Source organism: Ambystoma mexicanum, chromosome 6p (assembly GCF_040938575.1).
Source record: "Ambystoma mexicanum isolate Mex_15411 chromosome 6p, UKY_AmexF1_1, whole genome shotgun sequence".
Classification (NCBI taxonomy): Eukaryota; Metazoa; Chordata; class Amphibia; order Caudata; family Ambystomatidae; genus Ambystoma; species Ambystoma mexicanum.
In genome coordinates, this window is record NC_090935.1 from 672083055 (window position 1) to 672108846 (window position 25792).

The 25792-nt window shown below is 46.4% G+C and overlaps 1 protein-coding gene across 1 annotated transcript in view; it reads right to left on the minus strand.

Moving 5' to 3' along the window:
- ACOT12 (acyl-CoA thioesterase 12) overlaps nucleotides 1–25792 on the minus strand; it is an 816096-nt gene that overhangs the window by 706357 nt on the left and 83947 nt on the right. Inside the window, exon 3 of the mRNA XM_069627558.1 lies at nucleotides 18812–18872. Coding sequence (XP_069483659.1) covers nucleotides 18812–18872 — 61 coding nt within the window. The remainder of the gene's footprint in view (nucleotides 1–18811; nucleotides 18873–25792) is intronic.

A 25792-nucleotide genomic window follows, 5' to 3' on the forward strand; every position in this document is an offset into this window, starting at 1 on the left:
AGCTTCTGTGGCTTCCCCTAGTCTCTCGCAGTCATCATTTGGTGTTCTGCAGCTGTACCACGCTAGCTTCTCTCCGCACATCGGGTCTCGCCTGGACCACTCGGGCAACTTTGCTTCTGCCACAGGACACTGGATCTCACAACCAGGTAAGTCATGGTGCTTCCCCGCCTAGCCGCTCTCCGCCTCTCTGTTCTAAACAGTCGGGTCTGCTATCAGACCTCCCCTCTGGGTTCTGCTCCACGGCAGGAAGCTACTCTCGGGCAGGACAGACTCTCAGGGGAGTCGCTTGTCAGTATTTATGTCCCGACTGCTTTCTAGCTTCCAGTATCTAGCATGTTCATATCGGTTCTACATAGGGATCTGCATCAGGCTGCTCTACGTCGTCACAGCACTTTTTAAGTTATCCATATTCACTATTCCCTCACTCTTCCTTGTCATAGTGTTATTTGCGTGATAAACACAATTGCTATATATAAGGAAACTAGTGGAATCAAGAGGAGAAAGAGACAATGGGGAAGTCCTACATATAGGGCTGGATGCCTCTGTTTTAACAGCATGATGGTATGTATACCGCGTTCTCCCACGACAGTCCTCACCTCTCCCAGAGAGAAGGTCCCAACCCATGGAATCCTCCCACTGAGTACTATCCCCAGGAGGGCGATCAGGTAGCGGCCTCACCTCCCAGATCCCACCCGGGGATAAGTGATGACACAGAGGGATTCATCACAGTACTCATTTTATTTTATTTGATATGGTTTTATTACACTTCGAACACCCAACAGGCATCAGCATCCTTTGGTCACATTCCTAATTACACCAAGAAAGTCTTGGTCATGTTTTAGACACAAGAGTGGCCAACGTGTGTTTCAAATAATTGTGCTAAATTAGTCCACCAAAACATGTGAGCTTCTTCAGGGCCAAGGAATACGTTTCTCAAACAATATTGTTTAATGCAACGCAGCTATCTCTTATATCCGTTGCAAAGTCTGTTTAGGCATCTTTCGTGGTAGAGGAGTTGTATTGACCTAAAACCATCCAACACCCCACTTCACGCATCATCACAATGCTAGAAGAAACTGACCAAATCAAACCCGCCATGACTTGCACTGACTAACCCTCCAGGCCTGCATTTTCTTCAAAACAGCCTTCATCACTTGCAAGGCACTGACGGTCAATGCCCCATTTGACCTGGATAAAAATCTTGGTATCATTAGAAGCCATTGCAGCAGCAATAAAAGCCGCAACATTGCCAGGCCAGAAACCAAATATTATAAGATGGAGAGAAGTAGAAAACAGGCCTTTACCTCCTATGCGCTCAGACTCTGGAACAAAGTACCATCACACAGCAGGTTGCCCATTTTCTCCTGTCCTTGAGCAAGGAAGAAAGGATTCTGTGCTTCAAAGAGCCTTGTTGATCAGTAACCGCTGAGTTTCTGCTTCCACCCTCTGTCCTTCCCTGTTGGCTGCCATCTACCTGAGTTGATCTGTATACCCTATCACTTTTACAGTGATTTGTTGCTTGCCAGTTAGGAATATTATGCATGAAATCCTATAAAAGTCAGAGCATTAGTATTGACATCAAGACATCTTCGCTATGGGGCTGCATAAACCAAACATAACTATTATGCCTCCTGTGGTCGGAAGAAGAAGTCAGACATGTTAAGAACATTTTAAGGGTTCTTTTATCTAAACTATAAGAATAAAATGCCTATCTTTCCCTATCGGGAAAGGGATTACCCTGCCTATCTAAAAAACTACAGGTGCTTGCTTGTCATAAGTAAGTCCGAAATAAGTGTCCTCGGTTCAAGCCTAACTCTACCTGACCCTGCCACTAATATAAACAACTCAAAGTAGGCCAAAATAATGTTTCTCCTCACCTGTTATTTTCTTGACTCCTTGTATTCTCTTCATAGAACTGTCTCTTTTTCAAACATATGTTTCTTAAGACCATCGCCTTGGATATTCTCTTGATATCTCCTTTATAAGCTCTTCCAAAGCATTCCTGGACCTTGTACTCTCTTCGGTGATAAGCTTATGACAACTTTCCTTGAAACACTCACATTCTTGTATTTGGTCCTATATCTCTTACAGTCTTTACATTCAACCTCTCCTAGGTTTGATATGACTTTATCCAATTTTACTCTCCCTCTCTCTTGGGTTCTCTGTATTGGATTATTACTTCTCTTATACTGTTCACTTTACAGTCTTATCTCACAACACATATTGCACTCTTTTGTGTTGTGTTCTCTGCACTCTTCCACTCTGTACTCATGGGGTCTTTCCCCTCCATCCCAGGGTATTTGTTTCCAGTCTCCCTTCACTGCCATACAGGGTTATTCGTCATGTTCTTTATTGGCTTCTCACAACTCCAGTTAGGCTGGTTTATTGTACGTATCTCATTCTCATGACTGGGACAAGTTTCTCCACTCATGAACTGCTACCCTGGCGGCCTCCCGCTTTTCCCGTTCTCCCCGGTGCCTTTGTTTATGCAGGGGAACCTTGCATGGCTCAGCACTCGCTCGGGTAATCGAGTTTGTTGTCTGGCTCCTCGATCTTTGGTTTCACCAGCGTTCCGTTCTCGCTTTGCTGCAGATTGCTGCCATTAATGGATGCTGGCAGTAGGGAGCTGCTAACGCTCATGGTACAGATGGTCTCTGTGTTGTTAGCCAGGCGTCTCGCCCACCATGATATGGTTTTGGTCACGATAGAACAATACGAAACACAAAACTAATGTCACTTTATTGGCCAAATAAGGACAAATCAAAAACCCTGAGAGGTCATACACCTGAGGCTGCAATTGTTTGAAAGCCCTGTCTCGCGTCTTAAGACTGTGTGCTGAGCATGTTTCCTAGCTCACATTTACATACATAAACTGGAGCTTAATCACCGGTCGCCTGCTCTAGATTTGGCTTATAAAGGCCACAGGACTTCATGGGCCAAGGCTTCTTCAGGGTGGGTTTGTTCATGTGAAAAATGTCCACTGTATCACATTTCATCAAAACATTGCCAAGTCAATTCATGAAATGCACGATGAACATAGATAAAGGTCCCTTTGAGATCCTAGTCAACATACGAAATCCACAGATGAACTCTGTCAAATGGCATTCACAAAAGCCATTTGCAGGTGCATAATTAATTCTTGTAGCCATAACAGCCCACTTGTTCTGTGAGCCGATGTAAAGACAATGGAAGTGTCTGTCACAGTCTTCTGCAGCCAATCATTCTTTGAGTACACTTTTGAACAAGAGTAAGATGGGACGCTGCGTCGGCCCATGTTACTTTTTGCATTGACAAGCCCTCTACATCATCCTGTACATAGTCTGCCTGCATCACAGACCACTTTGACTCTTATCACCATCAACGTTCACTTCTTATCACAGAAACCTGCATCTCTCCTCATGAATCTGATGCACTAGCAGCTTCACACTGACTCTGCTACCTTCATCCACACTCTCCGACTGTTGGGTAGGACGGTGGAGTGGGGTTACTTATGCATAAGGGCATCAAAATCCCCACTACCCCGCCAGACATCATTGCTTCCTCTTTTGAATATGCCATTATTCAACTACTCAACTTCCTGCTGCCACTAAACATCCTGGTGAGCTATCGTCCAGTTTCCTTTTCTATTTGTATTTTATTTTATTAGTTTGTTACTAAGGGTTATTTAACTTTTAAGACTTATATATCAAAAATAATACGTAATATCCCAAAACAAATATAACTCTTCAAGTTAAGAAAAACACAATATATGGACTTTTGCAGATAAAGGTGAACAATACACGATTAGTTCCCCACAGAAGTGTTTGCATTCAAGAATGCAAATTTATGCATAATTCTAAAAGTGATTACTTCCCTAATCATTTCCCCTCCGCTTTTATGGCAGTGATTTCCATAATCTGAATCCACGGGTCCCTCAAGGCAGCTAAAAATATCATAGACGTACCTGAGACACAATAAGCCCAAAAAGCGGTGCCTTTAAAGTATTTCCAAGTGCATGAATGAACTGAACGAAGGCTATATGATATTTCTTTTTAACACTGGGCATTGAGTAAGAAGATGCCTTGTTGTTTCCAATGCCTGGCTCATCTTGCATATTCTACCGGTCTGTTCCTCCCTAGGTATCTTAATCCTCGATCCACTGATCATAAGAGAGGGCAGCTGATTCAAACGTAGCTGCATTGCGAACCTGCAAAGGATACTATATGGGATCACCTGTAAATATCTTTGTGTGACATGTAGTTTGAAACCTTGGGCCTCATTACGACCCTGGCGGTACGGAGTGAGCGGTGCCGTAAAAGGTGCCGGCGCCGCTCTCTCCGTACCGCCGCATTATGAGTTCCCCTCGCGGGACACGGTAAGCACGCCTGGGAAAACCAGGCATGCTTACCGGGTACCGCGAGGGGAAGAGGGAGCAAACAACGGGCCATCTCGTAATGGCCCGTTGTTTGCTCCCTCTCCCATTCCCATTCAGCCCTATGGGGGCTGAAATGGGAATGGGGAAGGACCATGTCCGGGTCCTTGGAGGGAGGAATTACCGGGCCTTCCGAACTCGGAATGGCCCGGTAAGTCCTCATTCCGAGGACCCGGACCTCGAAGCGATTTCGGCGGCAGCCATGCCGCCAACAGCGGCATGGTTACCGCCGAACTCGTAATGAGGGCCCTTGTCTTATATATTCATTGAACGTTAACTTTGATGTCAGATGCTCAATATTTTGAGCCCAATCCCATCTGAAACCTCTGATTTTCAACCCCTTAATTAAGGCCATTAGACTCGCATTTGGTTCAGTTTGCCAGTCTTTGATGTTATGGAACAGTTCACACTCATGTTATGTTATGTTATTTTGCATTTGTATAGTGCCTTATGTATCATTGGTATGATCTCAAGGCGCTGGTAGGTTGAACGGCCTCGGGAACCGCAGTTCAAGTCATTAGAGAGAGAGAGAGAGTCGTAAAGTGCGTGGGCGCACCAGGTATGTGTGCAGCTGGTGTGGTTGTTGCATGATAGCTGCTTCATAGGGGTAGGTGTGGTGCTGAGGAGATCAGTTGAATGTGTTCAGTCTGGAGGGTGGACATCCAGACTGAGTTTTGGCTGCGTTAGGCCTGAGGAGACACCTAAGCTAGCCGGTATGTGCTAGCTAACTGTGTTTTATTAGGATGATGGGTAGTTTGATGAGTCATGTTAGTATGAGAACAGCTTTGCCGAATGTGTCATAGTACTGCTGTGTTCTAGTTGAATGATGGTGTATAGGAGAGAGTAAGCGTAGTCGTGTGATATTGTGGTAATCAGTAAAGTGTATGCGACCAGGCACACTCAAAGACGTTGGCAATACCTTTTAAATTCAACTCTAATACAGTGACGCTATTAGGGCACACTTTCTAAGTTCAACTTTAAACAGTGACGCTATTGGGGCACACTTTCTAGGTTCAATTTTAACACAGTGATGCTAATAGGGCACACTTTGTAGATTCAACATTAACACAGTGACACTATTAGGCACGCTTCTAAGTTTAGCTTTAACACAGAGATGCTATTAGGGCACACTCATTGATGTTGGGAATACCCTCTAAGTTCAACATTAACACAGTGACGCTATTAGGGCACACTTTCTAGATTCTAGGTTAGTGGGTTACCTGCCATTTAACATGCTAACATTCACAGTTTTGTCTAAGTGTAGCACTTGCTGACCTTCACAATCCTATCTAGATGCGATGCAGGCTAATGTACACAATTCTATCTAGGTGTGGGCTTGCGAAAATTCACAATCTTATCTAGATGCTACGCAGGCTAATGTTCACAATTCTATCTAGGAATGGGCATGCTAACATTCACAATCTTATTTAGATGCGACGCAGGCTAATGTTCAAAAGTCTATCTAGGTGTGGGCATGCTAACATTCAAGTTTCACCCATGTGCGGGCATGCTAACATTCAAAATGCTATCTGGAAGCGACACAGGCTAATGTTCACAATTCTATCTAGGTGTGGGCATGCTAACATTCACAATCTTATCTAGATGTTACGCAGGCTAATGTTCACAAATCTAAGTGTGGCACATGCTAACATTCAAGTTGCACATAAGTGTGGGCATGCTAACATTCAAAATCCTATCTAGATGCGACGCAGGCTAATGTTCACAATTCTATCCAAGTGTGGGCATGCTAACATTCAAGTTTCACCAAAGTGCGGGCATGCTAACATTCAAAGTTCTATATAGATGCGGCGCAGACCAATGTTCACAATTCTAAATGTGGCACATGCCAACATTCAAGTTTCATCTAAGTGCGGTGCTTGCTGACTTTGACAAGTATGTTAGTATGTAATTCAAGGCAACATCTACAATCCTGTCATGAATAGGTTCAGTCTGGTGGTCACAAATCTTTCTAAGTATGCCTGGTGTGAGTCTATGGCTTTACTGGCTTCCCCTGCAGACACATCTTGGAGCCACCACCGTAGCAGCCGCCCGTGGCCTTGGGGCCCTTAGCCGCAGGGGCTGCCGGGCAGAGCGCTGCCTTGGGAGGGTCGCTTATAGCCAGTGAGCTGGCCAATCAGGGGAGGTGGGAGGGCTGGGGAGGAAATTGAGCACTGAACGATTTTTGAGGGCGGGCCCTGCAGCTCACCTGGGGTCGCCGTGCTGGTAATGGCATTCTCCCACGGTGAAGCTACAGGCCCTCACAGAGTACACGGCCCGAGAGGCCAATCGCGGGAGGAGGGAGGTCCAGGAGGCGGGTGGAGGGAGGAGAAGAGGGAAGCCGGGGAACAAGGATAGCAAAGGGGTCTGGGGCCGCAAGGGGGCATGACCAGGCCACAAGGTGGCAAGAATGGGGCAGAGGGGCCCTGCAGCTCACCTGGGAAAGCCATGCTGGTAATGGCGTTCTCCCACAGTTAAGTTGCAGGCCCTCACAGAGTACACGGCCCGAGAGGCCAATAATGGGAGGAGGGAGGTCCGGGAGGCGGGCGGAGGGAGGGGAAGAGGGAAGCTGGAGAACGAGGATAGCGAGGGGGTCTGGGGCTGCAAGGGGGCATGACCAGGCCACAAGGTGGAAAGAGTGGGGCAGAGGGGCCCTGCAGCTCACCTGGGGACGCCGTGCTGGTAATGGCGTTCTCCCACGGTGAAGCTGTAGGCCCTCACAGAGTACACAGCCTGAGAGGCCAATCACGGGAGGAGGGAGGTCCGGGAGGCGGGCAGAGGGAGGGGAAGAGGGAAGCCGGGGAACGAGGATAGTGAGGGGGTCTGGGGCCGCAAGGATTCATGACCAGGCCACAAGGTGGCAAGAGTGGGGCAGAGGGGCCCTGCAGCTCACCTGGGGATGCCGTGCTGGTAATGGCATTCTCCCACATTGAAGCTGCAGGCCCTCACACAGTACACAGCCGAGAGGTCAATCACGGGAGGAGGGAGGTCCGGGAGGCGGGTGGAGGGAGGGGAAGAGGGAAGCAGGGGAACGAGGATAGCGAGGGGGTCTGGGGTCGCAAGGGGGCATGACCAGGCCACAAGGTGGAAAGAGTGGGGCAGAGGGGCCCTGCAGCTCACCTGAGGACGCCGTGCTGGTAATGCCGTTCTCCCACGGTGAAGCTGCAGGCCCTCACAGAGTACACGGCCCGAGAGGCCAATCACAGGAGGAGGGAGGTCCGGGAGGCGGGTGGAGGGAGGGGAAGAGGGAAGCCGGGGAACGAGGATAGCGAGGAGGTCTGGGGCCGCAAGGGGGCATGACCAGGCCACAAGGTGGCAAGAGTGGGGCAGAGGGGCCCTGCAGCTCACCTGGGGATGCTGTGCTGGTAATGGCCTGATAAAAGCATATATATATATATATATATATATATATATATATATATATATATATATATATATATATATATATATATATATATAGTAAGAAACAGGAGAAAAGAAGATTTACAGACAAGCACAAGAAGTCTGAAGATTGGGATCAGTCTCATGTAATCCTGTCATAGTGGGCTAGAGGGAAGGCGGCCAATGCCCATGTTGTGATGTCATCTTTCACTTCGTTCCACCCGGAGTGAGGAATGCTCGGTTTCCCCTCGTTCCACCAGGAACGCTACCGCATTCTCCCAACCGCCCTCCTCAGCTCCGGGGGCCGTATTATAAAGCTCCTTCCCCATACTTAATTGGCCTCAGTATCTTTTGTTACATTGGCGACGAGGCACCCCTTTCCCCGGTGACCTGCATCTGGCCCCCGGAGCTTCCCTGCTCGCCCTACTGCCAGTCTTCAGCACCAGAGGCAGCCCCTGCGGCTCCCCTGCGGCTCCCCACATTGCCGCTCCTGCTGCCTCCCCCTCCCTAGCCCCGAGTGAGAAGGGAGAGGGGCCGCCCGACAGACTCGCGGAACGGCAGAACGGCACAGCAAGTACACATTTCTTTTACTTTGTTGGCCCGTAACAGCTTCAGCGCTCAACGCGCATCATATGATTTCACATCAACGGCCATTTGAGGAAAGCACCTCACAACGTGCCCCACGTGCCGCCATTTTGTCCACACCAGCTTCCACGGCAACCGCGCCGCGGATTCTCAGCTGCTGATCAGCTGATCGAAGAGCCCCAAACATTAAGCCGCGCACCACAGCGCCCCCACTGGCTGCAGGGGGCAGTTAAAAAAAAAAAAAAAAGGGGAGAAAGTCTGTTTGACTTAGACAAGGAAGCCTGCTATAGACAGGATTCCAGATCTGGACTGGCATAGGGTGGAGAATTACCTAAACTATGAGCCTCTGCCTCTTTTGATGGACTCAATCCCAGTTTGGGACCTGGTTGCAAATGAGACGCCATAACCACCATCCCAGCAGCCACAAATACATTTAGCCTCACACCACAGCGCCCTCACAGGTCACAGGAAGCAGTGAGAAGAGCACAGAAAGACATTGCGAAACACAGAAGAACAAGTTTCACTTCGCCCTATAGACTCTGTGACTTAAATAACTTTGTGCACAGGACTCACAGTGCATATAACAATTTTCAAACATCAGATACTGCACTCAAGCACATTGGGCAATCACAAAGAGGAGACACTGAAAGGGAGAGTGACCATACCCCACACCCTCCTCGCAGCCAACTATGCAGAACGTGCCACACCCCACCAAGTTTCTTCCTTGCCCCGGTACCCCAACATGCCCCTGGGAGCAATGGCTAGATAGCTTTCAGATATATCTCAGAGCCATTGGTGGCGGTAAATTCAATGATGATCTCAAGGAAGCGACCCTCTTGAACTGCATAGGGGCCGAAGGTCTAAAAATATTCAGGGCACTTCCCGAGCCAGATCATGCAGAGGGCGACGGCAACCGGAAATTTGACACAGCCTTGGCAAAACTCACTAAACATTTTGGCAGCAAAACAAACGTAGTTTTGGGGAGGTACAAGTTCTTTTCCCGAAAACAGACAAAGGGTGAACCAGTTGATGCTTACATTGCCTCCCTCAGGGTGCTCATGTCTACGTGTGACTTCACTGGTGTTGGAGATGAATATTTGAGAGACCAGTTGGTACTCAATGTAGCAGACCCCCGCATACAACAAAAACTGTGGCAAACGAAGAACCCCTCACTAGATCAAGCCACTGAAATAGTGAGAAGTATGGAATTCGGGGACCGATGCATGAAGGAGAGACTGGTCATAAAAGAGAGTGTTGAGGTGAAGTCCATAGATGGCTTAGATGGCTTCTCTGAATCTGAACATGATGGGGCCTTGGTAGCAGCCGTGAGGAGTGCACCTCAAAGAAGCAGAGGTAACTCCAGAAGAGGGAGAGTTTCAGTATATGACAATCAAAACCCCACGCGCTGTCATAAGTGTGGGTGGTATAAACGCCACGACGCGGGGAAGATGTGCCCTACTAACAGTGTCGAGTGCTACAAATGTGGTTTATTGGGTCATTTCGCCAAAGTCTGCCGCAACATCCGAGGGAGACCAGGAAGATCCGGTAACTCCAACAGACGACCACTCAACAAGCATGGGTCTGTGAAGACAGTGGACTACGACCAAGTGTCAGAGAGCATGTTGTCCATCAACCAGACACGTCCACAAGTGCAGATCCTCACGGTGACTTCTTTCCAAGAGTCGAGCGGTCCATGGGTTAACATGTACGTCAATGATATACCCTTGAAGGTCATGGTAGACACAGGGTCCCCATATACCATGGTGGATCTTGAGACCTTTGTAAAAGTGCTTTCTGTCAAAGTCCATGATCTACGGAACTCCTCTGTGAGAGCCACAGGGTACGGAAAAACCCCCATTGACATCATCGGGTACACATGGGTCAAACTCAAGTTTCACGACAGACAAACATACTGTAAGTTGTTTGTAGCCAAGAACGGTTCCTCAGTAGTAGGATGGGAAGAACAAGCGGCTCTCCAAGTGAAAATCCACCCAGGAGAAGATATTCCTATATTGAGCGTGCTCAAAGGCAACACTGACATCAAGTCCAATTTGGCTCAGCAATTCCCCAAAGTGTTTTGCAAAAATATCGGTCTGCTCAAGGGTTTCCAACACAAAATCATATTGAAAAGAAAAGCCGTCCCAGTGGTCCATCAAGTACGTGGAGTCCCCTTTGGGACTAAAGCAGCACTTAAAGATGAACTCACACGCCTTTGCAATGAGAACATTATACAACCCATCGAGAGTTCTGAATGGCTTGCTCCCATCGTCCTCGTAAAGAAACCCGACAATTCCATATGGATGTGTGTTGACTTGAGAGATCTCAACAAAAATATATGGGTTGACAGACACCCACTTCCTAACATAGCTGAACTCCTATCGACCATGAAACCAGCAAGCTATTTCAGCACCTTAGACCTCTCCTCAGCATATCACCAAATTGCATTAGATGACAGCTCAAAAGCCCTCACCTCATTTGTCACACCTTTGGGAGCATACATGTTCAACAGAATGCCATTCGGGCTTGCTTCCGCCGCAGCGGTCTTCCAGAGACTCATGTCACACCTCTTTGGAGGCCTTGATGGAGTACAATGTTTCCAGGATGACATTCTCATATCAGCAAAAACTGAAGAAGAGCATGACGCCAAATTAATGGGCGTATTACAGATAATTCAAAAAAGTGGACTCACCCTCAAATTGGAGAAATGCAATATAAAGTGTAATGAAGTCTCCTATCTTGGTCATTCCATCGACGCCAGGGGCATCCGTCCCAAGAAAAAACTCCTTGACACGATACTGAGCTTAGCTGAGCCCACCAACAAGGAGCAATTGAAAAGTTTCTTAGGAATGACGGAGTACTACTCCAAATTTGTGAATAACTATGCCAACAGAACACAAAACATGAGAAATCTTATGAAGAAATCCAACAGATTCGAATGGTCCACAGAATGTAAGAACGAATTTGAGAACCTCAAGTCTGACATCAACCAAGCTCCAGCCCTTAGTATGTTTGATTATAAAGCCAAAACGATAGTGTCGGTAGATGCCAGCAAGATTGGCCTTGGTGGAGTACTGGAACAACAACAGAACGGTAACATCGTAACCATCGCATTTGCATCCAGAGTACTAAGAGGTGCTGAATTGAACTACTCCACAATCGAGAGAGAAGCTCTGGCTGTCAAGTGGGCCCTACAACATTTCAGGAATGTAATATGGGGTCTACCGATCATCCTAAAGACTGATCACAAACCTTTAGTCAACATCCTACAATCCAAATTGCCACACCTTATCTCACCAAGGATAAGGCGTTGGTTTCTAGACATTATGCAATACAATCTTCAATTTTGCTACAATCCTGGTCCACTAAATCAAGTAGCAGACTGTTTGTCGAGACTATCTACCATTCAAGATAATAAAGATGTCGAAACTGAGGATCAAGAAGAAGATATCATAGCCACCATAAATCCTGCCATACCCTCCGACGAATGGATACGCATCACCAAAGCTGACACAGAACAGCAGGAAATCAGAAGAGCCGTAATGAACGACTGGGTTGGTGTTGGGAAAGAGTTGGCAAATTTCACCCCATTCAAAGATGAAATATCCATGAATGAAAATCACATCTTCAGGGGAAATAGAGTGATTCCAGCCCTGACCCTCAGAAAGAAATTACTTGATCTAGCCCATGAAGGACATCTGGGAAGGAGTTTGACAAAGAACAGGATAAGGAACAGCTACTGGTGGCCCAACATGTGGAAAGAGGCGGAAGAGACAGTAAAAAACTGCAACGCCTGTGCTTTCAGTGACAAATCGAAAGTATTAAGGAAAACCCCACTTCAGCCGGTAGAAACACCCAAACATGTATGGTCAAAACTGGCAATAGACATCATGGGTCCCTTCGAAAATCTGGAGGAAGTAAAAATATTCATCATCGTAATCGTCGACTACACCTCCAAATGGACCGAATGGGGTTGTGGTAGATACCAGCACAACCACAAAGAAAATCACCGACTTCTTAACAGAAATATTCAACAGGGAAGGTGACCCCAGGGACATAGTCTCAGACAACGGGTCCCAGTTCACTTCATCAGAATTTCAAGAATTCCTTGACAAAAGATCCATCAACCACATCACTACGTCACTGTACCACCCAATGTCCAACGGGTTGGTAGAAAGAATGAACAGACTGATAAAAAGCGTCATCCAACTGGCCACTGCCAATGCTATGCCTTGGAGAGAAACCCTCAAGGAGGCTCTGTACGCATATAGAACAACGCCACACTCCACCACCAATGTAGAGCCTTTCACCTTGATGCGGGGCAGAACCGCAACCAACCAATTAAGACCGGCATGGATCTTCTTAGACACCGGTGAGGCGAGAATGAACACAGAACCAAAATTGGACATAGAACAAATCCATAAAACTATAAAGGAGAAGCAGAAGAAGTACAAAACATACTACGACAAAAGAAACTGAACTAAAAGGGTGTTCCTTCAGGAAGGAGACTGGGTATGCATCAAAGAACCCAGGAAAACACTAAAGGGCGAATCCAAATTTAGATCTCCACAAAAGATCATACAATGTCACAACAAGTCTGTCACACTGGACGATGGAGGGAGATGGTCTCACGATGACCTCGTGAAAATAACCAACGACACCAGCAAACCTAGCACTTCAAAAAACCATTTCTATGATGCATGGTCAAGAGAGAACGTGAAGAGAACGACCAACGACACTCACAGACCTAGTACATCCCCAGATTCACAGGATGACATAAGATCAAAAAGTGAACATTTTCCTGAAGAGAGATACCACGCCAGACACACAAAAAAGAGCGAACCCTGTCACACCAATGGAGAAAAACCTGCCAAGGGCCTCTCGAAAAGGAATCGCAAGATTATCCGCAACTTCAGCGACAACTTCATCTACTATTGATTACATGTTAATTTAAATAATCAACTTAACAACAATCCCACCCCTGCCTACCCTGTTCCCCCCCCCTCTCCGTTCCTCTCTTTCCCATAGATAAGGAGATGTTGTGATGTCATCTTTCACTTCGTTCCACCCGGAGTGAGGAATGCTCGGTTTCCCCACGTTCCACCAGGAACGCTACCGCATTCTCCCAACCGCCCTCCTCACCTCCGGGGGCCGTATAATAAAGCTCCTTCCCCATACTTAATTGGCCTCAGTATCTTTTATTACAGCCCACAGAAGATAATGGGGATAAAAAAATACATTTAAAAGAAGGGTGATATATATTTTTACAATGATGGCAGTTCAGTACTCCCCTCAGGCAGTCCAGGATTGGTCCGAGTATGAGGAAGAGGATTACCATATAGATGAAGTGGCAATGGCTAACAGCCTAAAAAAGGTACTGGGATCCTCTGTGGAAACCAGTATCAAGAAGGCCGTATCAGAGATGCTCCTACCAATCCAGCAGCGCCTGGACAGCATAGAGGAGCACCTACAAGAGACCTCCCCGCCTGGGAGAAAAAGAACACAAAAGAGAAAGCACCTTTCAGATGGGGGATGTACTCCGTCTCTTCTGAGTAAAAACTCTCCGACCCCACCCCGAGCCAGCCAGAACCTGCCCACTGCTGCTGTCTCGGACGCCTTCTCCAGGCTGAAAAAGGCCATTATGAACAGGAAGGAAACCCCATCCCTCTATGGACCCTCTTACCCTGAGGAAGACAACAGAGGTATAAGACCCTCAAGCCCGGAGGGATACCGACAGGGCACGGATGACTAACAAGTCAAAGGCGTATACGATATTGATGATCAGTCTCCCATTTCCTCAGAGGTCGATGTTCAGACCATAGGGTCACGACCCTCAACTTCGGGGATTGCGGCAGCCCCCATCCCCAAGAAGTCAGCCGGTAGAGGGATGTTTACGCCGGATGATCTAGTATATCCCAGATCTATCGACTGGGAACCATCGTCCAGAACAATGGAGTATATCAAAACCAGGCTGCGTAAGCCTCTGGATAAGGAGGTTAGAGCCAGACTCAAAGCAGAATGCCCTCGCCCTGAGATTCCAGGGAAGGTAGCTTTAACTCCAGAGCTAGACTCCAATATGATCACCTTCCTGGGCAAGAATGTGAAAGATCCAAGAAAGGGCATTGACCGTGCCTGGAGGTACTGCCAGGACAGAGTCCTGGATGTCACTGGTCCCCTGGCAAAAATGATGGGCCTAGCTGAAGCTGCCATCTACACAGGCGACCCCATTGACCTGGTAATTCTCTCAGGATGGGCACAAAGAGCAATTTGTCTGCTGGGAAACGCTAGCAGCACCATATCGGCCGAGTGCCCGAAAGGCATCCTATTCAAGTTTGACGCTAAGCTGAGTGAGCTAGCAGACACCGAGTCAGGTGCCGCAGCCTAAGGACTACTTTTTGGCGATACCTTTATGAAGGAGATGTCAAAATTCGTCTGTACTTTTACCGCCTTGGATAAAGCTCAAGCTTCCCTCAAAAGAGATTTTTCTTCTAAAGTTTTCTCCAGGTCCGGACGAGGTCGAGGTCGCTCTTCCGGCCGCTACTCCTTTGATAGAAGACCTCAACAGTCCAGGGACCAACACCATGCCTGGAAAGACCGCTCGGACACCTTCTTTCCTTCAAGGGGGCGAGGAAGGGGTCGCTGTTGGAGAAGAGCCACCAGATACCCAGCCCAGCAACAATCCAACAAAGTTGAATAAGGATTTTGTGCTTGATCATAATATAGTCCTATATAGTCATTATTGAACTTTCTCTACAGTGAAGAATTTTCAAGTACAAGATACGTTTCTTAATTTCCAACAGGATACGTAGCAAGGGGATCCCCAATTCCAGTCGTATGGATTGTATAGGGTTTCCAGGGCGTAGGCCTAGAGCAGGTTTCCACAGCCTCACCTCCAGAGTGTTAACCAGTTCAATTTGTAAGTTTGTGTATGTTTCCAAGTCATATAAGATACCTTGGATAATACTATCCATATACAGTTTTAGTAGCTTATACATTTCTTTCCTGAATGCGACTTCCTTGTAGCTCTCTTACAGATATTGGCCTTCATTACGACCCTGGCGTTAAGGGATTACCGGTACCAGTAAGGGTACCGGTAATCCCTTAACGCCTGAATACGAGGTCCCTTTGCGGGTCCCGACCTTAACGGCTGGTCTGTACCAGCCGTTAAGGTAAGGACCCGGAAAGGGACCTTGAAGGTGATTACGGTACCGCATTTTGCGGTACCGTAATTACCGCCTTCCCCATTCCCATTGAGCCCTATGGGGCAAAAATGGGAATGGGGAAGGGCCAATGGTAAATGGGGAATTACTGCCCCGCCAACCTTGGAATGGGGCGGTAATTCCCCATGTCACCATGGCGGATCCGGTAAATGACCGGTGTTAACCATGGCGCTAATGGCACCATTGGTTAACGCCAGGGTCGCAATGAGGGCCATTATGTTCAATGGCGGATTTGGTATTTGTAATGCTAATTGTAACCCCTAGATGTTTAAATTCTGTTACCTGCTCCATTTTGCCTTCTATGTGCCAGTACATTGACTTAGCCCCTTGTGATGTTCCAAATGCCATGATTTTCGTTTTACGCTGATTTATCTGGAGATCATTTTCTTTGGCATACATTGCAAGTGCATTCAAAGTGTTCTGTAATCCTATAGGGGTTTGATCTATGATTACCAGATCATCTGCGTAACTAAGCTGGAGCATAACATCAAATCCTAGTTTAGGGGGAAAATGACGGGCACATGTCAAAGACATATTTAAGTCTATGATATAAAGTTAAATAAAGCAGGGGCGAGCACACACCACTGTTTTAGTCCTTTGTTTGTCAAGATGGCCTTCAATAGGATACCTTATATAGCTGATCGAATCTGTCCCCTGGTATCTGTGTAGAGAGGCATTTTCCCTCATTACAAGGTGCTGGTTGGCCGCCGGTGCTACTGGCAACCCAAGCTTACTGTTTCCGCCACCCGATATCCCGGTGATACCAGGATATTACGGGCGGTGGAGGAACGGTAAATTCCCATTCCCACTGAGTCGCATAGGACTCCATGGGAATGGGAACACTGAAGCACTGGCATCGTTCCGGCACCGTTCCTAACCTTTGTTACCAGCACTTTTGTCCGGACGGCAGAGTTGTCGTAATGAGGCCCATTGAATCATACTAAGAAGACCGGGGGGAATGTGCCAGTTTAATAACTTCTGCCAGAGTTTATTTCAATTAATGGTGTCAAAGGCTGCTGTAAAATTGATCTGAGCGATATATAACTTTTTCCCTGTGCTATCATGCATGCTCTCAACAAGTTGATGAACCAGCATGGTATTATGTTTGGTCCCATATCCTAGCCTAAGGCCGTTTGGAATTTGTCCAGATGGTGTTTTTCAACCTCCCAAGTTCGAAGTTCTTTTAATAAAAAATGGAAGTCATCTTTCTCCCTGTTTCCAATGCCATCACTTCCTTCCCCTTCCTATCTCTTTCATGCTTGGCCCTGCTACTTCGTCCAAGATTTGCAAATCTTGGGGTCCTGATGGATAATGATCTCTGACTGCAGCAATTCATCACTAGATCTGCCTCTGCTGCTCGTGTTAACCATCTCATCATTTGGAAAATTCATCAATTTCTTACTCACCACTCTACGGAAACTCTAATCTCCACCCTGTGCTCAGCAAACTCCTGTACTGCTTTAGGCTACCCCTTGGCATTGCTTTCTATTTATTCCACCCCCTAGACAAAGTCCTGAACTTCGCTACCAGCACTTTCTACAGCCTACACAGATTCTGCCACACTTCTACACAACGACAATATGCTGATTGCTCTCCAGAGGCGTTGTTAGGGGGTGTCTCAGGGGGCTATAGCCCTGGGTCATTTGCTCGTAGCCCCGGATAGAAGCTCAGGGGCTACAACCAAAATGCTAGCTAGCCCAGAGTCCCGACATTAGCATAGCCGTGGATCTTTTCCAGACCTAGCAACACCCCTGTTGCTCTCCATGCACAACCACCCCCTTTTCAAGTTTATTCTCCTAATGTACAAAGCTATCAATTGTCTTACTCCTCAGTGCCTGGCTAACTGTATTCTGTATCTACTCACTGTCTAATTCCATCCACTCCTCCCTTGCACTCAACCTTACTGTCCCATGCCCCACGTGCCACCTCTCACTGCTGCTCTTTCGCCCTACTCACCCCAATTCATTACAACCCGCTGCCCATCACAATAAAAGCCAGCCTGACTGTGGCTTTCTTCAAAGCAATGCTTTAACTTCACTAACTTGCCAAAAATGGAGCTCAATGCACTCTTTCCCGCACTATTCCTACCTTACCCTACCACTCCCTCCAGTATTGCATCATTGTAAAATTGCATATATTTGTTGAGTACTCCTCTACAGTTTGAAGCACTTGACCGCTTAGGTTATTGTAACCTTTATAAGTCACTGGTTTCTTGTTTTATTTGTCCTTGGGTTCTATCCCAATTCGTCCACGCCCTCATAAGCTGGCTCACCACTTGTTCTCATCTTGTGCTATTGTACTGGTACCCTTCCGGGGAAAGCTTCCTCCATTTGTAAATGTGTTACTGTAAGTAATTTCTGTTCAAAATTGACAACCATGTTCTTCAAATAAATACAAATACAAGTTTTGGATACAAGAGAATATAGGTACCACAAGGATGAAACTTATATATTAGTGGCTCCTGCATTCTCTGCATTACATAAAGCAGGTTGAGGAGGTACCACGCAGGGACTGACACTGAGTAAAGCCGAACCGCACAAAAGCAGCAAGCACTTCACCTTCTGCCACATCAAAAGCAGCAAGAAATAGTCAAAGAACTGGGACTTGATGGAGCTGCTCCAGGCAATACTCTGAAGACAGAAACTACAGGCACACCGTGGAGGAAGACGTCCAGCACAGTCCTTGTACACTCAGCCAATTCCACTGCACATTGTCAGTCTTCTTATCGCTGTCTACAACACCCCCTCTCACCTTTCCCTGCAAGTAATCCCTGACCTAGGCCTTACACCCCATGTTCCCTCTTGCTTAGCCAGTTTCCCCCTCCTTTCACACTGGGTTTCCGTTACTGGCACTCCACTGAATCCTACCTTGTACATACAGTGCCCACTTCCACACAGCCTTTGAAAGGGCCAGCTTCAGCAGCTCCTGTTGCCTTCTGTCAGACATTTAAGCTTTCTGTCACTTCTGCCAAGACATATGAGCCTTCAGTACCTTTTGTCCCTCATCACAGACATTCGTAAGAATCCCCTCCCTCCACACGGAAATATTCCCCCAGTTATTGGATATTGGAAAGCGGCATAGGACTGATTGTTGGCTTAGATGAATTTCAGCATCTATCGGGTAATTTAGGGTAGGGTTGATTTTTCGACAGATACAATAGGATACATATAATATATTAATAGAGAGAAAGGGCACAACATTACAGATTTACATTGCTTACCTCCATACTTGTATTGAATGCCCGGGTAACCTTGGCTTTGATGCTGATGACTTGTCCAACCCTGAATGTGGAAAATCAGAAATCCAGACGTGTATCTGAGATTAAATATGAAATCCTGTTATCTCACATCATGAAACCAAAGCAAGCGTGTTCTCCTAATGTCTGACTTCTATTAAGTGAACCGCTGTATCCAAATGAGACCCAGAACACTGTACTAATTCAGAAAGCGTTTTCAACCCGTTTGTTACCAAGGTTGCCCAAATACATATGCTGCTTAAAATTAAAAGCATGGCAGAAATAAATAGCAAAAAAGGAAGATTACACTTATTATACTATTATTTAGATTGTGCTCAGGGTGACTAGTGCTGGGCTGCAAATACAAGACTGATGGTAGTCACTGGGGAAGGTGGAGGGGGGAGGCAGGAAAAGGAATCAGAATATCCATCCGCTCTGTGCATGTACTATATTAAAATGGGACTAGTTGCCACAATGTACTGGAACATGGGAGAGGGGGGTCCCTACGCACATATATATTTCAGGCCGAGGAGGAGAACACGGGCTAGTGGGATGAGATGGCTCCCTGTAAGAATTCACCCTTCTAACAAGGCCCTTAGAAGCCTCTGTCGAGTAGAATGGTCATGCCCAGGGAAGTCATTTGGGGTTACCAGGGGTCGCAGCTGCGACCGCTGAGGTCTCAGTCGCACGCCCCTGCGGTCTCCCTTGCAACCCCAAATTTTAAAAGCAAAAAAAGAAAAAGTTAATCGGAAGTCCCCCGGGCGGCAGAAACTGCTCTATGAATCACATAATGGCCAGCAAGCATTATTTGATTTATAGAGCAGTTTGTCTCTTCATTTCCTGCATGGATGCAGGTACTTTTCCAGCTCCAACATAGCGGATGGAGCTTACATCATTGGCCTGGATGGTGTGTATGCTGTGTATTCGGCAGTCTGAGTCCTTAGTCAAAGTTCACATTATCGGCTCACTCGGACGCTGCGCGCACCACAGATATTGAATCGCTGTTTGAATTTGGTGAGTTGAGGCACAGGATCCTGATTCCCACGGTATGCGCAAATCTGCCTCATTATCTTGAGTTTTTCCTCCAGCAGCTGTGCTGATGAGTGATTTATATGTCTATACTTGCCTGTGAACTTGAAACTGTGCAACTAACTCTGTTCCTTAAAGGGAGAGGTATTTATTCATAGGCTGGGTGTTTGGGTCTAACTAGTGGACTGAACTAGCTTTCTAGAAATCCCAATAGGTTGAGGACCTACGGTTTGAGTTAAAGAGCTGTCTGCGGTAATACCTGTTACTCTATTGTGCAACGCAATGATTGATGTTGCTTTCTACCCTGAGCCAATGAAAGCCTACGCCTGCCCAAATTAAACCTGTAAGAGGGGCTGGGGGCAGAATGTGATTTGTATGAAAGCTAGATATGCATTGTTTTGGGCTGAAAAGCCTGCCTGCCGGAAGTAAGGGCTTTGTGGAGAGAAAGCAACATGGCCAGTGGTGTCTGGCTGACAGCCACTATTGTCAATGCAACCTTGTTAATCGTTCTTAAAACATTTTTCAGGTGTCCCCAGACTACAATTTTAAAATATCTTCATGTGTTGTGTACTGCCAACGTGTTGAATTTCTGACGCTTCCGTGCGCTTTGCGAGGAGGACACTGTTCCCTCCAGTGGGCAATCATGTTGGGGTGGAGTGGATAGAAGGGGGCAGGGAGAGATGGAAGACGATGGTGTGTCTTTTGCTCGCTAACCTTTTTTGCCACCGAATATCAGCAAATCCCCAGGTTTTAATATTAAGAGCATTAGAGGTTTGTTGTTGTTTTAATGTTAGTGTAAGCGTTGAGACAGGTGTGTTGCAACCGAAGCAGCCGTTTCAGACGTGGCACTGCCGGTCGTTAACAGTGGTGGGGACATGGGCAGCTGGCATATGGATGGGGGACTTTATACCCCCTTGCCAACCCACCATTTCCACGGCATCAAGGCCCACATGCCCCTAGAGTCCTTTTATTCTGCCAGCTGTATGAAAAGTGTACTGTGTGTTGCTTATTTATGTCTCCCCCGGCTGCACAGCAACACAACCAGCTGGAAAAAGGAGCTACAGAGCTCGATGAATAAAAGGAACACACCATAAGAGAATGCTGTAGGCGTCCGCCTTTCTTTCAATTATCGGAGGCGTGGGCGGACCCACGCAGGCGCTTCGCCATCCTAAAGGATGATGTCCGCCGTCATCCCAGATGGGTTTGTTTTGTGGGGACCACAAGATTTAGTGGGCGTGGCAGCCAAGGGTCAGCGGTTCTGGTAACAAACCATGCAGCCTGTGGGATGAGCACCACGGTCAACATGAGCTCCTGCTGTTTGGAGTGTCTCTAAAGATGGCCTGCCTCTCCACAGAGATGTGGTGCGGGGCTAGAGATGTAAAATGAGGTGTAGCTCTGCCAAAACGACTATCCCCTTTTCGGGTGGAGGAGGGAGAGGGGAGAATTATCATGGACACCGTTGACCATACAGGCCAAAAAACTAGTTTACTGAAACTCACGGTACCTCTTAATGGAGTGACATTGTGACAAAAAGGATGGAACTGTATATATTGCAAAATGCTCTTCTTATGAGTATACCCAAAGTGGTGTAGGTGCTATTGCTATTTTTGTTTCTGAACAGAATTCCGTAGTTCAGTGAAATATAACAGACTTAAAAGCGAAAATCTTGGCAACATCCTTTTGACCCGGTGTTTCTCCCCACTTATTTCATCGTCTATAGCGCAAACCTTGTCTGAGAGCAGCGGAGCGTTTTGCAGAGTGTGGAAGCCAGAGTTGGGCATTCATGGCGTTTTTGAATAGTACCGGAGTACTGTTGGTCGAAGGGCAGATGGTTATTTTGTTGTGCTGAGTTAATTCCCACCCCCCTCATTGGTGTGGAGGAGGAGCACGATTAAACATGTAATAACTAGCTAACAATTCAAGACTTACTACACACTTGTGCTACTACAAACAATACATATGAAGACCCACAATGCATATAAATCAGAGGCACATACAGGGAAACTAAAGTAAGGAAGAAAGAAACCGCATCATCAGAAAATGTTAATAGCATAACAAATGAATTGTGTGTTTGAGGCCTGCTATTGCCCCATGAGCTGAGACCAAACCCTAGGAAAGTACTTTAAGAACATACAACAAGGTTAACGTTTTGATATACAGTGCATTTTGAATTTAAATATTCTAATTGTCAGTAAATAAAACCACCTGTCCTAGATGCCAGATATGTGATGTCATCCGTGATGTCATCAATGACATTTGTGATGTCATATTTGATGTCCTGGTTGTTAGTTTTAGAAGTGCACGGTGGTGGCACGAGTTATGGTTGCTTAGCTTACCATAACTGGTGAATTTCTGGGGGGTTTCGGTTTTACCTGTAACCATAACGTCCCTGTAACAATGTTTTTCCATTGAATTTCATAGATTTTTATTAGTGCAACTTAACCATAACATCCCCTTAACTAAGTTTTTTCATTGAATTTCACAGGTTTTTATTAGTGCAACTAAACTATAACGTCCCTTTAACAAAGTTTTTTCAGTGAATTTCATGGGTTTTTACCAGTGCATGCTATTGTCCCACAACTTACTAATATCATACTTAGCCAATAAGCAATATTTTTGTCCAATTTACAAAGTTTCACCTTGAAACTCTGCCATTTCCCACCTTGTAGCATCATTTTTAACATGCCTATAAACTTTTAGCAACTTTTTTGAAATAATTCTGCATCCGTAGATGTCCGGGAACGTCTGACTTCATCGCAGGCCTTCTGGACAGTGGCACGTGACCATACGCTTGCGTGCGGCATGGTGACGTGTTCGGAAGGCGTCTGCACTTAGTGATCGTATCCGTGGTTCGAAGACAGGTCGGAACTGCATTTTCTACTGATCGAGGAACTTTTTACTTCAAAATTTCCCTTGCAAACCTCCTACACCTTTTCGTACTCATTATCCATTACCAATCTAGTACACAGTACATACTTGGAAGAATTTTTATCAGAACTGCTATTTATCTTAAAAATGGCATCACTTATTGCCATCCCTCCTCCCCAAGAGCAACCGCCAGCTGGAGGACCTACACAACAAAAAAAGCACAGTACTTTCAAAGACAATGAAGAGGACCAAGAAGATGAGGTAAAGGAAGTGCCTACTTCTAGCACCAAAATCGCCAGTTCTTTGCTACTGTTGTGAATGTACCAAAGGCTAAAACTACCAAAGTGAAATGCACTCAGTCGCAGACTACCTGGACAGTACTCCTACGGGACCACCTCCATGCGCCGCCACATCAAATCCAATGACCGCAATGCTCTCAGAAAGGTTGTTTCTTTCTCAGCAAGTAGTAAGCTGTCCTCCTCCACCTCATCTTACTCAATACTGTCGTTGTGCCTCCATCAGTGCCTGACAGCTGTAGGTGAGTGGATGGGCCGAAACTGGCTGAAGCTGAGTGGGGACAAGACAGAGTTGATGGTGGTGGGTGCCCCTCCTGATCCCTCACTCTGAGTGTCCACTTTCTGGCCCTCCTTTTTGGGTCCTCTACCTGTTCCAGTGACAAAGGTTAAGAATCTCGGTATAACCCTCTCTGCTTCGCTGTCAATTAATGACCAAGTCTCAGCTGTAAAGTAGGTCATTTTCATCTTAAGATATTGTTAAGATATTGAAGAAGGTTCTCCCGCTTCTACCAGTCTCTCCATCCTCCGGTTGTCGCAGCCATGGTGCTCAGTCGACTGGACTACTGTAATTCATTATATCTTGCGCAGCCTAAAGGCTTAATCCAGCGGCTTCAGCGCCTTCAAAATCTGGCCGCACGTACTGCGACAGGCTGCCCCTATGGTGCTCATATCACTCCGGTACTGCGTGCTTACACTGGCTCCCTGTTAGTCAGAAAGCTAAGTTTAAGTCACTCTGCATTGTTCACCAAGCGCTTCATGGACTGGGGGCAGAATATCTTCAGTCTAAGTTTGTCCGTTACTTCCCCTCTCGCCCACTGCGCTCTTCATCTGCCGATCTGTTGGTGGTTCCCCCATACTGTCGTGAAGGGATTGGAGTTCGGGCTTTTTCTGTGGCTGCGGCTCAAATGTGGAACAACTTGCCACCAAAGATCAGGGCTATACCTAATAAATCAGAAAATCTGTGAAGACCCTGCTATTCTAACCCTGCATTGGCCTTTTACTGGTAGTCCTCCCTCTCTTCTTCTTAGCGCCAAGATACCTCTAGTGATAGTGCGCTTTAAAAGTTTACATAACATAACATAACTGTAACCACACAGCCTGATGTCTGCGGGCATTGGTGCGTTATAAATAAATAAATATGGAGGGCTATGGACCATTATCGTCCATTGCAGCCCCTGAAATGGGGGATAAAGGCCATTAGCACCCCTGGTTCCCAAAGCGGGAACCTAGGGTGCTAAAACATGGATTTTTCTTCCTATAGCGGGACGCCAGCGGCGTCCTGCTGTAAGAAGGAAAGATTATTCTTCCTACAGCGGGACGCCTGCGGTGTCCCGCTGTAGGAAGGAAAATCCTTTTCCAAGATATCCAACATGGAAAGAGAAGGCGGGGCCCCGTACACAGCCTCTCTTCCCTTGCCATGGCAGCCTGCAAAACCCTACGAACATATTACCACAAGTAAGTTTTTTCCCTTTCAAACCTATCCTACCTTCGAATAACTTTACCACATAGGTAGACATAACCACTTTAACACCATTTTTCATCCTTAGCGGTCATGGCCAGTAGCCAGATTGTCCGCGTCATGACCTTATGCCATGACCCAGACAATCTGGCTACTGCCCAAGGCCACAGGGTATACCTCAGTCACCAAAGGTATATGACTATTTTTTGTACCTACATTATTACACTTGTCAAAAAATAAAACACGGGCACATTTTCAAAACCATGCTTTAATGTCCTTGCCAATGGGCCTTGCGAGTTTGCTCGAAATCCGCCCATTTATTTTTTTTAAAGTGTAAAAATGTATGTACAAACAATAGTCATATAACTTAGCCCCCACTTGACAAAATCCATTCAGTCTTTACACAAGCATTGAAGGTTGGGTCTATAATCCTTCTCAAAACCTTTGTCCACATTCATCAAATAGCAACAAAGTTATAAGCCATCTAAAAATGTTGAGACCCCCCTCTAATTTTACCACCTCTTGCGAAAATCCCACCAAACTTTAGAAAACCATTTATATCTAGATCCAAAATCGTTTTGCCAAATGTTGTGCAGATTCGTCAAATGACACCACATTTATATGCCTTTACGATATTTTGGGACCCCCACTCTAATTTTGCCCCCTCTTGACAGAATCCCACAAAACTTTGCAAAACCATTCAAGATTAGTTCTAGAATAGAATAAAATTGCAAAATTACATGCAGTTTCATCGAGTAGCGCAAAAGTTATAAGCCATCCAAAAACTGCTTTTCCCCAACCCTGTAATGCAGAAATAGGTACAGATGTCCTAGGGCATCTGAAGTGTCCGCAAACACCACAGAAGTGCCCCAGGACATCTGGAATGTTCGCAGACTTTCAGGGGGTGAAACAACCCATTTTGTGGCTTCTTATGGCCATATCCAATCCAATCCTCATCCCCCCCACATCCTCAGAGATTGTTTGTTAAATTTGACAAGTGCAATGCTGCTTTTTTCATTTATGTTTTCACTGCGCTGTCCGCGGACCCAAAAAAAAAATCAGCAAATCAAAGATGGCGGCCGTTTCAGGGAAACCAATGCATTTCACATTTTCTCACCACCCAATCAGCGGCCGCGTCCCGATGTCCGCGGAGCACGAAAAGTCAGCAAAGTTTTCTGGCCAATCAGAGGCCAGTCCGCGGACCGAACAGGGAAGTGAATAGGTATCACACATTTTTTGCCTTACATGTTGGTAGTTTAAAAAAAACTACTGGACGAATTTACACCAAATTTACAAAAGCATGCTTTTGGGACC